This window comes from Triticum dicoccoides, chromosome 7B (genome assembly GCF_002162155.2).
Source record: "Triticum dicoccoides isolate Atlit2015 ecotype Zavitan chromosome 7B, WEW_v2.0, whole genome shotgun sequence".
Taxonomy (NCBI): domain Eukaryota; kingdom Viridiplantae; phylum Streptophyta; class Magnoliopsida; order Poales; family Poaceae; genus Triticum; species Triticum dicoccoides.
This window is the reverse complement of record NC_041393.1, coordinates 718,972,621-718,990,064: the sequence shown is the minus strand read 5'-3', so window position 1 is coordinate 718,990,064 and position 17,444 is coordinate 718,972,621. Positions and strand designations below refer to the sequence as shown.

The window sequence follows — 17,444 nt, the reverse complement described above, 5'->3', positions numbered from 1 at the left end:
GAGAAGACTTGTTAGCAGAGAAGCTGTTCAGTGAATTGATCTGCAAGGGAAAACATAAAAGTTTATTTCTCTCTACTACTTCCATTTTTGACAAACTGACAAGCCACAATAGTCTTGTGAGACTGCAGCCGGAGACAGAAAAACACTTGCAGCCTACAATTGAAGGTGATTCCTTGACATTCGTCTCGAAAAGAAGTGTGAAACTGCTGTTATTGATGGACAAGTGTCCACTGATAATTGTTCCTGAGAGGATATGCAATAGCCAGACAAAGCCACCACTCATATAATGCCTAATTGGAGTCTACCTAGCTCCCCTACGCTTAAGAAAGTGGTAAGGCCATAATGGCCACCCATAAAAAGTAACCAAAGCACGAGAATCCAATGGCTTAAAGATAAGTGGGTGCAGACATGCTAGAATCCTCACCATGGCTAAAGAAGAGAATCCCCCATTACCAATTAACAATCCCCTAACAGACCAATCGCTAGCAGAGACCTGGGTGATGTAGTTGCTATGAAAATGCCTATATAAGTGGACGGCAGGGCAAGGGCAAACCAATATTGCTCTGACTTACTAACTAGCTAAACAGTAAACAGAGAGCTCTCCGTGAATGATGTCGAGGAAGAGGAAGAAGAAGAAGTGTGGAGCACGCTGCTGCTACCTGGTCGCGCTCTCAGCAGTGTGAATTTCCAGAAGCATGCTTGCCGTGCCTTCTTCCGGGTGCACCGGAGGCCGGCATGTGAGCAGGGGTGCTTCAGTGATGCAGAAGAAAAAAGGCAAGTCTTATCGGCAAGGGAAGGCTACGCCTTTCTTCCAGGTCTCCCTCTCTCCATCTAAATCCGTGTTTGGAGGAGGGGGCTACGGTTAGTTTACCCACCGGTTTACCGTGTCCTTGTGAGTTGTGGTCATTATCATGCACTCGTCAGTTGCTTGTCATGTATGGTGTCCTTGAATTTTCAGCTACATAATGGTCGGTTGTGTCAGTGAATGGGAGTGTGTTCATGTGAGTCAATTAGCTAAAAGAAGTGTGATGTGTGGGTTCAGCGAGGGTGTAACAGTCACTGAATAAGAATGTAAGGGTCATATCCTATATGTATGTATGTCTAATAGTAACATGTAACATGTGTTGCTCTTTCTTTCACCTTGGGCTTTGGTACAAATCAATATTTCAAGTTCAACTCTATATATCCAGCTAACTTAGAAAATCTTACATATGCGAAAACAAGAGTGTCAATATTCTATTAAGGACTGTGATAACTGGCAACCGTGTGACAGATTGCAAAAGTACCATACCACCCCCTCCCTTCGATCCCGCCTCCTCTCTCGAAAGGACCCCTCCTGATTTTTTGGGCATCCCGCCTACTCTCTCGAAAGGACCCCTCCCTTCGATCCCACCCCTCCCGCCTCCTCTCTCGAAGGAACCCCTCCCTTCGATCCCATCCCTCCCGATTTTCTGTCGAACGAACCCCTCCCTTCGACCCCGCACCTCTGGAACAAACCCCCTCCCGATTTTCTGGGCCGCCGGCAGTTAAAAAATAGACAAAAATGGGACATCACCGATTTTCTGTCGAACGAACCCCTCCCTTCGACCCCGCACCTCTGGAACGACCCCCCTCCCGATTTTTTGGGCCGCCGGCAGTTAAAAAATAGACAAAAATGGGACATCAGAGGATCGATCCCAGACCCTCCCATACTATATGGGATGAAATTTCGAGCTGAGCTAGCAAACTTTAGTGATTACACACAATGTACATGCTACTTGTATCTTCCTGAGACAAGATTGAACAAAAATAAAAGACTGTGATCATTGAAAATCCAAACTGGTAGCCTTACCAGAAAATTACCATGGTGTCTGTACTTATGTTATCAGGTACGGATTTTGTATATTATCAGTTATCGGATATGTGGTTTGTATATTACTGTATTATTTTCACATAAATATTTCCTCTTTTTGGTAAAAAGTTACCGCAATGTTTGGATGTAAGTTATCGGGGATGTTGTTCGTATGTTAGCGTTCTATTTTCACATAAATTATCGAGGTATGTTTTCGACAACTTCTTTTCCTCCTTGGTCAAAATTAACGCAGTGTCTGTATGCAAGTTATCAGGTATGTGATTCGTGTATTACGGTGTTGTTTTCACATAGATTATCAGGGTTATGTTTTTCAACAAATTTCCTTTAGTCAAAGTTACCGCGCTGTTTGTACGTAAATAATCGGGTATGTAGTTTGTATATTATCGTGCTATTTTCACGGAAGTTTTCGGGGCTGTTTTTCCCCGGTAAAACTTATCATGGTGTTGCACGTAATTTATGAGGCGTGTGGTGCATAAAATATCATATCATACACATAATAGTTACCGGATATGTTTTAGTAAAAAAATTCTAAGTCCAAAAGGTAATCAGGCATGGGCTATGTAAGTTACCATGGTGTTTACACAGATGTTATCAGGACATGAAAAATCTGAACTTTTTTCAAAGTTATCAACCTTTTGTTGGGGTCGAAAGTTATCGTCCGATACTAACAAAAGTCACCAATATTTTTCATATGTTGTTAGCAACAAAAATGTATAGCTAAAATGCTCTCATTTCATCAGTAGCTACCAAACGAGCAACAATTGTAACATCATATACAGCTAAACAAAACTCTCATTTCTTATACCTTCAAAAACAAAACCAATCGATTTCTTTGTAGCAGCGATGCAAAATTCAGCAGAACAAGGCCAACAAAGATCATCCTTTCTATAGAATAGAGGAACATAAGGTACTACTATACTTTTTTTAGTAGAAGAAAAACGATATGCTATTTTCTACATATATTATTGGGTATGCGGGTCATACATTACCGTGCTATTTTCACATAAGTTATCGGGGTATGTTTTTCAACAACTATTTTCCCCTTGGTCAAAGTTACTGCGCTGCTTTTACGTAAGTTATCGGGTATGCAGTTCATACATTACCGTGCTATTTTCACGTAAGTTGCCGCGGTATAGTTTTCAACAACCTTTTCCCCTCTTTGGTCAAAGTTACTACACAAATTATTGGGTATGCTGTTCGTATATTACCGCTATTTTCAAATAAATTTAGGGGGGGTATGTTTCAACATTTTTTCTACTCGGGTTCAAATTTCTATGATGTTATCACCTAAGTTATCAAGTCTGCGATGCGTATATTATCATGCTATTTACACTTGATTTACCAGGTGTATCTTTTCGATAATTTTCTTTCCCATGGTCAAAGTTAACATGATGTTCGCATGTATGTTATCACGTCTATGGTGCCTATATTATCATGCTATTTACACAAAAATTATCGGAGTATATTTTCAACAATCCTCTCATGGTGATAGTTACTACGGTGTTTATACGTAAATTATCATGTATATGATGCATATATACCATACTACTTACAAAGAATTTACGATGGGTATGTTTTCAGTAACTTTTTCTTCGGGTCTAAAAATATCCTGGTGTTTGCACCTACATTACAGGTCTGCAATGCACATATTACCGTGCTATTTACACAAAAGTTACCCTAGTTATTTTTTCAACAAATAGAAATAGAATATGGATATGGTTAATATGGGCAATATATGTTCATGACACGTCAAGCAGAAATGAAATAAAATGTAATTTTGCTTGTTTAGAATGTCATGCTAAGATGCTAACCCAGGTCAAGTACTCTCACAACAAACATTCTGATGTGAGCATGTTACTTTATAGAAGGCTAATGGAGTTTCTGCATATGTACTAGATGAAAAATCTCACCAGGCAGCATTATATGGTTCCTTGAACTAGCAGCAGGATGGTCTAGGAAGGTCACATCCAGAACAGAGCTTGGACTTTCAGCTTCTTGTTCACAACTTAAATATAACCCACCGTATATGAGCTAATCATGTGCGCGTCGAAGACAATCAAAACTGCCGAGTATCGTATGAATGGCTCATGGCTGAACTGAATCATGTCCAGATGTGGAGAAGAAATCATACTCAATCAGACGAAACTATAAAATTTGGGAAAAAGAACAACGACAAATAATCTTGATTATGTTCTGTTCTGTCAAGGCAGATTAGCAATACATCATAATAATGTGGTTATGCCACTGATACATGTTCTACATCTGTGCATATATATCAATCATTTTTGCACACGGGGATCCAGCACACTCAGGCGGCTTATTCTCTACTAGCTTCTCTGCTAGTACATCAGAATTCAGAAAAGCACCCACCTAGAATTAGTTACTCTGCTAGTACAACAAAATTCAGAAAACTCACCTACCTAGAATTCAGATCTTACCTAGAATTTATACCTTACGATTGATGTAATGGAGGGTTGCAGCCATCACCCGGACCTATCAGTCCACGAAGGAGCTGTCTAGCTTCCGCACCTGCACCTTCAGACGAATGCTGCTATTGTATGGGGCGAGCAGGGCAAGGACAAGCTCGGACGTGTTTACAAGGAGGAGTTTCCTCGCTCACCTCAAAAGGAACAAGCAAAACAAGGACGAGCACAGATGGGAACCAGAACAACGACGATCTCGGAGGTCAGCTCAGACGGGGAAAGCGGCCAAGCTGGCGGTGTACGAGCGGAGCGGCTGTGAGGTCGAGGATGAGCGGCGGAGTTGAGATCAAAGTCGAACGACTGGGCGTTGATGGAGAAGTCTACGGGGACGACCGGCCCGGCCGGCGGTGAGATTGAGGACGAGCTATGGGATCGAGGTGGAGGAATACAGAGTATTGGCGACGGCGGCGAACAGGAGTTCCATCTTATGGCGTCATGGTGAGAGAGGAAAGGAACCGCTTGACTTTGGTCGAACGAATCGGTACGCGTTCACTTCGCGGTGGCATGCATGCGTAAATATGTCTCTACTCCATCTTCTCCGTTTCCAGCAACCCAGTGGCGAGATCGCGACCGTACGATCAAAAAATCGATGGCATCCAGGTCGTGCGTCGGATTTGAAATGGACGGCATCCAGGTGGTGTGGCGTTTTTGCAATATGTCACAGGGTTGCCAAATACATATTTCGTTCTATTAAATAAGATTGCAAAACGCAAAAGTAAGCCCGCGTAAAAATATTGAAACTTTCTTATCACCCATTCTACCATTTAGCATCTATTTCTATAAAAATATGCAGATGTTGGATCATAATTTTGGCAGAAATAGCATTTTGACTTGGCTAATAATTGGGATACAAGCACAAACTCTACAATTGGCATTCCAATGCCACATATTCAACAAATCTTTCAAGGATTAACAATTATAACTCTGTTCCAACTACGAGCACGCTAATCATACATGCCAAACATATACTCACCAGAGCTATGATAAACACAACATTCCACCGAAGAATACACCCCAAAGATGTTGTATATCTTTGCGCACACATCATTATTTGTGGAGGCCTCCTGTGACAACTTCACAATCATTCTATTAAGCATTGGCGCACATCTGACTATCAGTTTAAAAAAATCAAAGTCATGATCCTCTCCTTCGAAGCCATTGATCCCCACTTCTTTGAGAGCAGTCAAGGAGATAGTTTGGGATCTCCAATCTGTGGCCTCGCAAGGACAATAATCTGGTAGGCATCCTTCTTCCATCTAAAACCAAAAATTAATGTCAATTAGTACTACACAATGTATTGTTGAGATAAGTAATCAGAGATGAGAATTACCTTTCTTGATAGGACAACCTTAAGCCTCCGCACATCAGTACGAATTCGATCTATCCCAAAGAGCTCAAATACCAATGACCCAAAAACATGCCCCTCTGTCGTGAGATGTAGCTCCAAAACAGAGAAGGCAGCAACCTAATGCTTCTCTATCTGTTGTTTAAAGTTATCCGCCTCGTCCTGATTCAGGGTGGACACGGTCCGGGCCGATCCGGTCCCTGACCGAGCCACCGTTTGGACCGGCCGGCGGCGGACCGGACCGGACTGGACCGAGAAGAGCGGCGGTCCTCTTTTCCTCGACCGGACCGGCGGAGGTAAAGCTCGGGCCGGACCGAAAGGACCGGCAGCGGCGAGGTCATGACCATGGCAGCCGCGAGAGACGACTCCTGCGAGCTCCTGGACACGGTTGAGAACGACGACGGTTCACACATGGCAGCAACGGGACGCGGTGGCGCTGGGCGGGCCGTGATTGTTGCATGCGCACGTATGTTCTTTAGCAGTTTTTCCGCTACATGTAAGCAATTAAACGCGTGCATGAGTCAACGATTTTGTACGTACTGTCCTGGCCGTGATTAGAGGATCAAGTTTTACGTGGGGTTAGTCGTGGGATGATGCCGTAATTGACGGATCAAACCTCGTTTTTCTGGTTATTTTTATCATCTGATCAACGAAAAGAAGGAAAGAAAGTAACGGCCCATGATTTTCTCTGTGCGGGTGGGGCAGCGATGACCCACGATCACCACCGTGTTTTGGGGGGCTTCTTCATCAGGGCCTGCCGCTGCTGAAAATACTGAAGATTCTGAAAATACTGAAGATACTGACGAAACTGAATCGTGATTGCACATACAGATTTGGTAAGCCTTTTACGTAGGAATAGGAGTTTCCTTGTGTTTTCTGTTGGATTGAATAAAAGGAAACAACATTGTGGAATAAAGGGAAACGACAGCGTGGAGTTAGTCGTGGGATGGTGCCGTGATTATCGGATCTAATCCCGTTTCTCTTTTCTGTTGGACTGAATAATAGGAAAGAAACTTCAGCCCGTGACCAGAGTCTCCTACCTCTTGCCCCTATCTCTTCAATTGACGAAATTACACTTATTCTGGTGAACAGCGACGGGGCGGGGCATGGCCAGTGCGTCACCGGCGGCTGCGACGTCGAGGAACGATCTGCAGCTTCGGTCCGCTCGGTCGGACCGGTTAAAGACCGGACCGGACCGAGTAAATTTCGGGCTGAAATTTAGGGACCGGACCGGCCAATTTCTTCAACGGGTCAGGACCGATCGGTCCGGTCTACAACGGGCCACGAGCGGGCCGAAAAGCCCGCTCGCTCCGTCCAGCCTGAGTCCTGATAAACAGACAAGTCCTGAAAAAACAATTTGGCAGGAGCAGGATATACATATATCACTCACAAAATTTTATTTACTCAGAGCTTGCAGTAAGTTGAGAGGACGCACGCAGTGGGCACGAATGTGCAGCATGGGGAGCTGTCCTTGTCTCTCTGCCGTCTGTAGCGTCACCTGCTCAAGCAGCCAAAGACCAAATGTAATACACCCATTCATATAGCAGCATTTCCATGAGACCTTCTCCACCAATGGCGCCAAGACGGAGACGACGCTGATCTTTGAGGCGGTGAGGGACATGGTCAACTGCTTAAGCACGGGGGCAACAACGTTGACACTGGAGGTAGCTCTCGCGCTAGGTAGCTCTCGCGCTCGCGCTCGCGCTCGCGCAGGGACCGCCGCCGCCGCCGGCTGATCTCCCTCCTCCGGCCACCTCCGGCCCAGCCAAGCACAGATCCGGGACCCTCTCGGCGTCCTCTCTCCATCCATCCCGAAGCCCAGCGCCGTCTTCACTGGCTCTCTCTCCCCGCGGAGTTCGAGTCGGGCCCTTCCCTTCTCCCTGTCCCGCTCCCGTGCGGCCGCGCCGGGCCGCACCGGGGCGCCCCTGCAAGCTCGAGCAGGCCCCCCTGCGCCTCCTTCTCCTCTCGCCGCCGCCGGAGGCGTCGCCGGGCAAAGCCCTGGCGGTGCGGCGGCGGCGGGACCTCTCGGTCGTTGTCTTCGAGAGCGGGGGCGGCGCTACTCCGCTGCTCCGGGCTGGCCCCTGCAGCCCAAGGTTGCTCCCCGTCATGGTCTCCGGCTCCGCTCGGCGTGGTGGCGCGGGAGCCTCGGTGGAGCATTGGTGGTCCACGGGAGGGCTGGCTGCGGCCGGATCTGGCCGGGCGTGGTCGGATTCGGCCTGCCAGTGGTGGTTTCCTGCTACGATGCGGTGATTGCGTGGTGCGGTGGCTGCGACACGGCGGGGCGACCTCCTATCCCCGGGCCTGGCGTGGCGATGTTGGACTCCGGGGCGGCGGCCCCGGGACGGTGGTTGATGTGTCGGCGGCCGTGGAGTTCGCGCGGGCGACGCGGCGGCCGCGGTGTGCTTGGTGGAGGGAGGCTCGTCTCATGTCTGGGCAGCTCGATTGGCTCGGCAGCGAGGCGTGGTGGTGGTCCCTGCGTGGCGATGGCGCGGTTGCTGTGGAGGGGGTGTGCGAGTCAGTGGAGGTGCTGGTTGGCGTCGGTCGACCGCGTGGGAGTGGTGGTGTTGCTGATCCGGGCGAAAGCTTGGCCGGTGCTAGCTGGCCGGCGGCGGCGGCGCTCGTGGGCGTCGCTTTCTTCCTTGGAGGCGTCGTCGTGGTGATTTGTGCATCCTCATCTCTCGGGTCAAGATCTCCGGGCGAAAGTCAGGATCCTGGTTGGATCAGGCGGCGGCGTCGTCTCAACGTCGTTTTCCCTCTTGGGGGCGCCGTCTTGGAGATCTTGGTCCCTTTTGTGCTTCCTGCAGGCTGGACGTGCACGACATCGCGGTCGGCAGGTGCCCGGCCGGCGGTGAGGTTGGTGTGGCATTGCGACGCGTGTGGCAACGATGATGATGGCGAGCAGAGCCTGAGTCGCGGCTTGTCCTTTTGATGTCGAAGGTCCGGTGCGCCAATGGGTGTGCCCATGCTGGTTTCTGGCTGTGACAGAGAAGTCGGAGTTGCGGGAGGCGAGGCCGCTGCGGCAACGATGACTCCATGAGGGCGGTTTTCAGCGTGCGGCGCTCTCAGGGTGTTGCATTGGTCTAGGTCGGTGCGAGGCTTGCAACTTTCTCCTGTGATGCTCGTCAGCAAAATCGGAGCTGCCATGTCCTCGACGTTGGGGTCGACTGTTTGGCGTTGTTGTGGCCAGGTCGTCCGTGTGTGCCCCTTATGGGGTTTGTATCTAGGTTTTCGCCCGGTTTTTCTCTAATTAACCGGGAAACTCTCTTCTCCTTAATCAATGAAAATGACAAATCTTTTGCCTTGTTTCAAAAAACAACGTTGACACTGCGTGTCCATCTGCTGTCCACGACAAGCTCCAGCAGTGACGCTGAGTTGACCCTCAGGTGGTCACCATTCAACTCAGTGCTGCTGAGATGGAGCACGCATAGGCCGGAGTCGAGGGCGTCAATGCTGCACGCCAGGTACAGTGTCTCCAGCGCGGGGAACTCGACGCCGGCCGGCACGCGTATGACGGCGAAAAGACCGAGCTGGATGGAAGTGGCACGGTGGAAGCAAGGCAGATCGACGACTGGGTAATCACCGATGAAGTCCGATGAAAGGCTGAAGATGAGCTCCTCCGGCTCCAGCCTCGCGGCGGCGCGAAGCAGCGAGTTGACGTGGGCTGTGTCGACCACGTTAGTCGACCAGCGGCGATTCGCGGGCGGTGGGACATGGATTTCCAGGAGGGAAATGGCGGGAGAGACGCGGCCGAGCGCCGGCTCGATCGAGTCGAACGCGATGTCGCGGAAGACGATCCGGCGAAGATGGGCCTAGAGGCCGCGCCACCGGCGGGAGAGGACCCCGGTGCGCGCGGCGGCGCCGGCGCAAGGGAGGCGGGCGAGGACGAGGAGGAGCAGGTCGTCGGGGAGGGCGCTGATGAGGTCCGGTCCGCCGCCGCCGTCGCCGCCTGGTTGACCTAGCCGCTGTCGCGAGAAATGGAGGCTACGCCCTGACTTCAACGCTGAACATATAATTTGTGCATGTATATTGTATGAGGCTTGCTTCGGTAGACCCCCCCCACAAAACGTATAAGGGCATAATGGTCATACGGAAGAAACGTATGCCCACCCCCTATCATACCGTATAGACCGACGTCTGTATACGTTGACGAATGAAAAAAAAAGTCCGCCGCGCGTGTAGAGGAAAAAAATCAGCTGCACGATCTTCTCGTCCGCCCGACGATCACGCACGTCGATCACGTCCATTTTCCAACTGTGCGATCGCCCCCGGCTGAACCCCATCCAACGCCGCATCTAAACGTCGCCGTGGATGCATCCCGCGTTGACCTACGCCGGCGACGTCTACACCGCGGCCCTCGTCTTCCACGTCGCCGCCGTCTTCCATCTAACCCTCGTCTTGCACGTCGCCGTCGGACGGCTTGTCGGCTGCGACTGACCGCGCTGTCGCCCGCACGCCGCGGATCCGGCCCTGCGTCGACCTACGTCGGCGACGTCTACACCGCGGCCCTCGTCTTCCACGTCGCCGCCGTCTTCCATCTAACCCTCGTGTTGCACGTCGCCGCTGTCTACTCCACGGCCGAAGGTTTGCCATCTAATCTCCTCGTCTAAAGTAACATGCTAGTTGATATTAGTCACACATAGTGATCTAGGGTTTATGGTTGAGTAAACATGCCGTCGCAGCGGCGCCTCCCCGGACGACCGCATGTAGTAGGCAGATAGAGATGCACTTGGGCATGATCCACAGTAGAAACTTAACACGTGATGAATTCATAATGTTATGCAGTTTGGTCAGTTAGGCGTGTTGCCATGGATGAACAAACCGCATTGACGGGGGATGATAATGGTACTAATAAGGCGACTCGGAATGATAACGATATTTTTAATGAGGATGATGACAGCAGCGACAACGATTCCGTGTCGTCATTTGATATCTTGCCTCTGAAGGATTTTGATCATAATGAACATGGCGCAAATAGTGAAAACGTAAGTGCCGTATATTTTGATTTCATCTTTGAACCTGCAATGTATGGTCTGGCTAACTATTTCTCTATGTGTAAAAATTTGCAGGAAGATGTGGACGTTGACAATGTGGAAAATAGTTTACAGGAATCATTTGCGGATAACTTGAGCCAGGTTCGTAGATAGATGTTGTACATCAATGAATATTGTGAATTAAATGATAGTAATTAACATATACATTTTCATATGAATTTTGTAGGAGGAGTCAGATGGTATTAGAACTGATCACGATGAGGGAGAGATTGACATTGAGGAGGCTCGAAGGCAGCAGCAAATGGTGGATACACATTGGAAGGTGATGGATATGACCTTTCGGTCGCAAGGTGATGCATACATATTCTATAACAATCACGCCAGAGAGAACGGGTTTAGCATCAGAAAACAGAAGGTCAAACGGGGTGCTTCAGGAATGATACGGTACCGGAGATTTCTTTGCTCAAGGGCAGGTAGAAGGCAGAGCAAGTTTATAACCATGGAGGGCCGCAAGCGCAGGCTTAGACCGGAGACTCGTTGCGATTGCGGTGCACATATGGTGGTGAAGCTGGACAGAGAACGTGGTGTTTGGTTCGTCGCGTCATTCGTGGATGATCACAACCACGCGATGGCTAGGCCCGACGAGGTTTGTTTTCTGTGGTCTCACAGACGGATTGGAGAAGGCACGAGGGCAGAGATATTGGCATTGGAAGCTGCCGGGATAAGAAAGCATATAATAATGGACAACTTTATCAGCAGATATGGTTCGTACGATAAGTGCGGGCTTATCAGGAGGGATATTTACAATCTTTGTTGCAGAGAAAAGATGAAGCTCATTGCAAAAGGTGACGCAAAGACGGCAGTTGGCATTATGAGGAGCAGGAAGGAGAAGGACCCTGAGTTTTTTTTGAGTATGTGCGTGACAAGGAAGGGCGACTGAAGAGTATGTTTTGGTGTGATGCACAGTCGCGGAGGGACTATCAGGACTACGGAGATGTGGCTGTGTTTGATAGCACGTATAAGATGAATAGGTATGGTATGCCGTTTGTCCCCTTTGTCGGAGTTAACAACCACCGTTGCACCACAGTGTTTGGATGTGCCATAATTGCTGACGAGACGGAAGCGACATATGTGTGACTGTTGCAAACATTTATGAAGGCAAACTGTTAGGTAAAGCCAAAGTCCATAATCACAGATGGTGACTCTGTAATGATCCGGGCTATTCGGACTGTGCTTTCAGATGTTTTCCATCGTCTTTGCTCCTGGCATATCAAGAAAAATATGCAGAGGCACCTGCATTACAAGTCACTGGATGAGTTCAGATCGCTCCTATATTATGCCACCTCGCAAGCGAACTTTGAGCAGAGATGGACCGCTTTCTATAATAAGTGGAAGACAGATAGAACTAAAGAGTGGCTTGACAGGATGTACAGGAAGAAGAGACTTTGGGAAGCTTCATATCTTTCCGATGGTTTTTTCCTTGGTATGCGAAGTAATCAGAGAAGCGAAAGCCTCAACTCCTGCCTTCACCTACACCTGGACTATGGTATGACAATAGTTGATTTGGTTGTGCATTATGAGAACTGTATAGTTCGCCTGTGTGAGAATGAGGCGTACGATGACTGTGAGGCACACCAAAAAGAACCACCGTCGGTTACTGAATATAAGGCACTTGAGGAGCATGCCGCCAAAGTATTCACACCTGCTAATTTTTACATCCTGCAAGATGATTTGCACAAGATGGGTCAGTTGAAGATATTTGAGACGCTCGTGGGAATTGAGCGTCAGACATATATGGTGACATGGAAGGATAACCACAAGTTCATGTACAATGTTGTTTATGAACCAGGTAACTCAGAAGAAACTATAACATGCAGTTGTCTTAGGATGGTTCGGAAAGGCCTGCCATGCAAACACATTCTTTTTGTTCTCCATCATCTGAGCATAACTGAAATACCAAAGTGTTGTGTCCTTCATCGGTTGTCAAAAAATGCGAGAGATGGATTGCCTGTGCAGCGGAAGAGTGATATGTTTGGGTGGGGTTGGTCAGGGCCATTAGAGAGAGACCGGTATAGTCAAATAAGCATAAAAACCGCAGAGGCAGCTCATGTTGCAGCAAATGATCCCTTCTTGTTTGACGAGTTGATGAAGTGTCTGGACAACATAATAGCACAGAAAAAGATACCAGAGGAGGAACTTATAGGAAGTAGAAGGTATGCTAAGCTTAAGAAGGAGGCAAGTCAAGCGCAACAAGTTGAGCCTGGTATTGGTGATCCTAAGAAAGTTTCGACAAAAGGTGCACCTAAGAAGGGCCGGTCAAAGGGGGCCCCCGATGTTACAAAGAATGGTAGGCCAAAAGATTTTACAGAGAAAAAAAGTGGTCCTTTGTGCAATCTGTGTAGTCAACCAGGTCATAACAAGGCTACATGTAAAAAAAACGAGAAGTAAGATGCTACTTTCTTATTTTTTGTTATGTTGGTACTTCGGTTTTAGAAACAATATTTTCTCACCCATATTTTTATGTTATGTTCAGGAATTGGGCATAGAGAAGCACCTTGGTATGTTGGAAGAATAAAAATGGTTGCATGAGTCTAGTCCGAATAAACTATATTGTTTCTTTTTCGTACTTGTGTGGCAGCAAACTTTGTGTGTCGATTTGTTTATGTGTGATGAAAATATTTATGTGAACATATGTGATATGACACATCTTATTTGTTTGAAGAATTGTCATCTTATTTGTGCTGCTATGTCAAAGAATTCATAGTTTTAATATACTGCGTTTTTGTTACTGTACCTGTTGCAAAAACCATGGCCGACCGTCGTTGTGCAGAAAATCATGGCCCACCATCGTTGTGCAAAAAAATGCCCGACCGGCAGCTGCTGGACCGCAAGTTGGGATATATTCCCAACCCAAATCAAGCCGACGAGGCGACTCGGGAGGTCCATATAAAGCCCAACAAGGGCCCAACAGCCGGGTCCAACGGGGCGTCGATATCAAGCAGTACTAGCACAGGAGTTCGACCTGTGTAGCACGCCGGCTTATTTAAGCTGGTCCTCACCCCCGTCAGCTTCCGAGGTGGGACTAAACTCCTTCGTCGGGCGGGCGAGGCGACGGTGACTTGGCCAGGGAGGGGTGAGGCTGGGCCTGTCGTATTGGGCCGACATGGGCCGGCCCGCGATGTTGCAGAAATGGAGGCTCGTCAGCGTTGCGTCGACCGCATTGCCTTATTTAGTCCCACCTCGCCAACAGGATGGCGCACCGACCGGCTTAAATAGCCGCATCGGCTGTATCTCTCAAACTCCTCTCTTACAATCTCCTTCTCAGCCCCTATGGGCCTCCTTGTGGGGTCCGCACCGACCGCCTGAGTCGCCTCTTGGCTAGATTTGGGTTGGTTTCGCAGTCCCTGGGTCCGCAAGGCAAGGTCGGGCTGTTTTTTTTTCTAGTCAAAAATTTTGTAACAAAGGAGGAGGCGCGATGGCTGTCATTATAACAAAGGAGGAGGCGCGGCGGCTGTCATTATCATCAAATAATAATACTGCACCCATATTGCACATATTGGCAGCCGTCCGCCACCATTTGTATGAAACTCGACGAGCCAGCAGACGGCGGCATCATCATATAATAAGCATATAGCACATAGCAGCTGAACATACATAGTTCGAAAATAAATATTGTAGCTAGCACCGAGGACGGTACTTTTATTTAGTTGCGGACGTGCAGAATCATGACCATTACAATAAAAAATGTCATAATATCGAAATTGTTCCTAGTGCCGTCAACGGCACGTTTATTTAGTTGCAATCAAAAACCCATCAATGCACTAATTTTTTTCCATGATCTTCAAAATCTTCTCTTTCACAGTTTCCATCGTGTTGCACTCTGAAAAAAGTATTTCAGCTAGAATGTGTCCCCTTGAAGCATTGACCTCATCTTGATCAAAGTCAAATATCCATTCATCTCCGTTCCAGTTTTGAATGCATTTCACCACAAACAGACCACAAGAAACTCTGCAAAAAAACGCGAGTCAGGCATTGGTGTGTAAGAGAAGTACTTAGAACTTAAACAGTTGCACATACCCATCCTTTTGTAACGGCATATCGTACTCATTTATTGGCCAGGAAGATACGTCTGGATGTTCCATTTGTACAAGGGAGTTCACCTCCAACGTATCTTTAGCTATTTCTGCCCTCTGAAATAAAAAAGTGAAGTTCATATGAAGTACATAACTAATTACTACTATCTAGCTATCATGTTCCTAGTGAAGAAAGAAGCTTACCAGCTGCCTTATTTTGACGGACCATACCTCCTCATCCAGTTCTCACTGTGCTCCACAAACTCAACATCAGTAAACCCTCTGTTTGTCTTGAAGACAAGACCTTTGTTCTCCAGCTCCTCCAGTACTATCTGCAATAACACATGGGAAGCATTAAGTACATGCAAAGAATATGCATAATCTCATGTAATTTGAAGAACACAACACTAATTACCTCAGCACATTTTTTAGGGACAAGGCGAATTTCTTTCTGCATATCTTTGATGCTTTTCATAATTTGATCTAAGGTCGTGTCCTTGCTCGATGAAGCCTCGTCTCTATTTTCTTTCCTGTTCCGCGATCGACCTGTTCTATCAACTGGCTCAGATTCTTCCTCCACAAATTTCCCCTCTTGAGCAATTATCATCTGTCTGTGCTTCTCACTTATTATGTCATCAACCTGTGCCATGTTAAATCATATTAAATTACTCACCATGAAAAACGTTCCATAACTCCATGCATGCAAACCATAAATACTTACCCTCCCATTCCCGCGACCGTATGATGTGTCGCACGCATCACGCTTCATAGCCTCGACTTCTGGCCAGTTAAGCATCAGCGGATACTCATGCGCCAGTGGATCAAATGTCTCGTCATCAAGTGGCTGCACTTTCTCCCAAAACAAGTACTGCATGAACATGAAATATATTACCAATCTTAATAGTTCAGCTTATAGTTCGAAATGAAATATATAACATACAATTTACCTGTATGAGGGCAAGGTTTCCCACCGGCCATGTAAATTTCGTAAGATCCGATATAGTCTTCGTGATGCCATCGACGCAAACGCGTAAAGTAAACGCGTTCCAGTTAAATGATTTAATGCTCTCCACATCCTCCATTAGCTTGTAAAAAGCATTAGGAACTTCTACCGTGGAGTGTGGTGCAAGAACTGTGCCTAGAAGAACCAACACAATTCGACGCAGGAAGTCATCATCATACAATCCACTAGTAGTGATGTCCTGTATAAGCTGGTCTATCATTATTTCATTCGTACTCGAATATATGAAACGACTCGGCACCTTCACTTTTGCCTTTAGCCCCCCTTTACCTAAAGCTTTCATGGCATCTCTGCCCTTGTTCACTAGGCCAAAAATATCAAACACATCTTCGGCGCGCAATGATATCCTACCGTTTTTTGATGGCATAATGAACCTTTTTTTGTCCAATGCGTATGATTTAATAATAAATTTTAGGAGACACTTGCGCATGAGCACACTAGGAATCATCAACATTTGTCCGAGTCTAGTGCTTGCAAATCGTTTTTTTTTGCCTAGAGGTCAGTTTGCTGACGAGGATACACCACTTCTCAACAGAACAGAAAATCTCTCCGTACTCCTCCATCACTACGAATAGGAGCAAATAATATATTAGCTAATTTGCATGTCTAGATGATTAACATGATGAATGCAGCATTCAAAAAAACATTAAAATTACCTCCCACCAGTACGGCCGTCGGTGGCCCGGGGGGGGGGGGTGTTGGTGGTGATGACGACGCCGACTGCGTCCTGTGAGGAACCGCGGCCGCCTACGTCAGAAACTGCAGTGGGGCCGTGACGTTGGATGGCGTGCTGTCGAGGGGACGGCGGACGAGGTCTTCTCCGACGGCGGCGGACGGACGGCGGAGCTGCGTCACGGGGCCAGAGGAGTGGATGGACGGCGTCACGGGGCCAGGGGATCGGGGGCAGATGGCGGCGTGGGTTAGGGCTTGGGGCAGGGCGTCGTGGGTGACGAGAGCATATGGCGGCGGGAGTGCCAGGTGCTAATCATGATAGATTCGGTCGGGCCCGCGTCGCCTCAGTCAACAGTGCCGTCCGCAATGATTCGGCCGGGCCCCAGACGACGCGGGTGGACTAGCGTCCGCGTGCGTCTCTTCTAATTTAGTCCCACCTCGGCCTTCGAAGGATGTCCCGCTTTGTTTATATAGCCGCCTCCGGTAGTCCATGCATGGTCATATCTTATATTGTGATATGGCTCTACATAACTGCCAGGTAGTACACTGTCCAGCAGTGAACTGCCCGGCAGTTAGGTAAAGTCACATCACAGTATTAAATATGTTTATTTTGTCATTTCGTTTACTTTTTTAACTACAAATGAAAAACAAATTTTTTAAAATATGGTTCCGAACTACAAATTCGGTTTTTTTCCTACTCCGTCAAACGTCACGACACTATTTCCACACGTTGGCATCACCATCCACAGCACCCACTCCAACTCGCGTATTTTTCCGACGCTCGACGCATTTTCTAGGGTTTTCCAGGTCGAAAATCGCAAAAACACTACCTGGACGTGACGCAACGTCCGTTTTTGTTCCAACCTTGCGCGGGGGCCTACGTTGGCCGTGCGCACATGTACACACACTTTGGTGCAATTGCATGCATGCGATCACGTAGCCCAGTGCAACCAGCTACTTGTCGGTCTGCCGGGGAGGGGGTTCCCAACTACGGTTTTTTTCCTACT

The 17,444-nt window shown here is 47.9% G+C and overlaps 1 protein-coding gene and 1 pseudogene across 1 annotated transcript; one reads left to right on the top strand and one right to left on the bottom strand.

The window, feature by feature from the left end:
• The first annotated feature begins 547 nt into the window (after positions 1–547).
• Positions 548–1,139, top strand: LOC119341454. Its single transcript, XM_037613327.1, has one exon. It carries the CDS (start codon positions 696–698, stop codon positions 864–866), a length of 171 nt encoding a protein of 56 aa, XP_037469224.1. The 5' UTR covers positions 548–695; the 3' UTR covers positions 867–1,139.
• A 7,846-nt stretch (positions 1,140–8,985) lies between these two features.
• On the bottom strand, positions 8,986–10,215 carry LOC119339516 (annotated as a pseudogene).
• Positions 10,216–17,444: the final 7,229 nt, after the last annotated feature.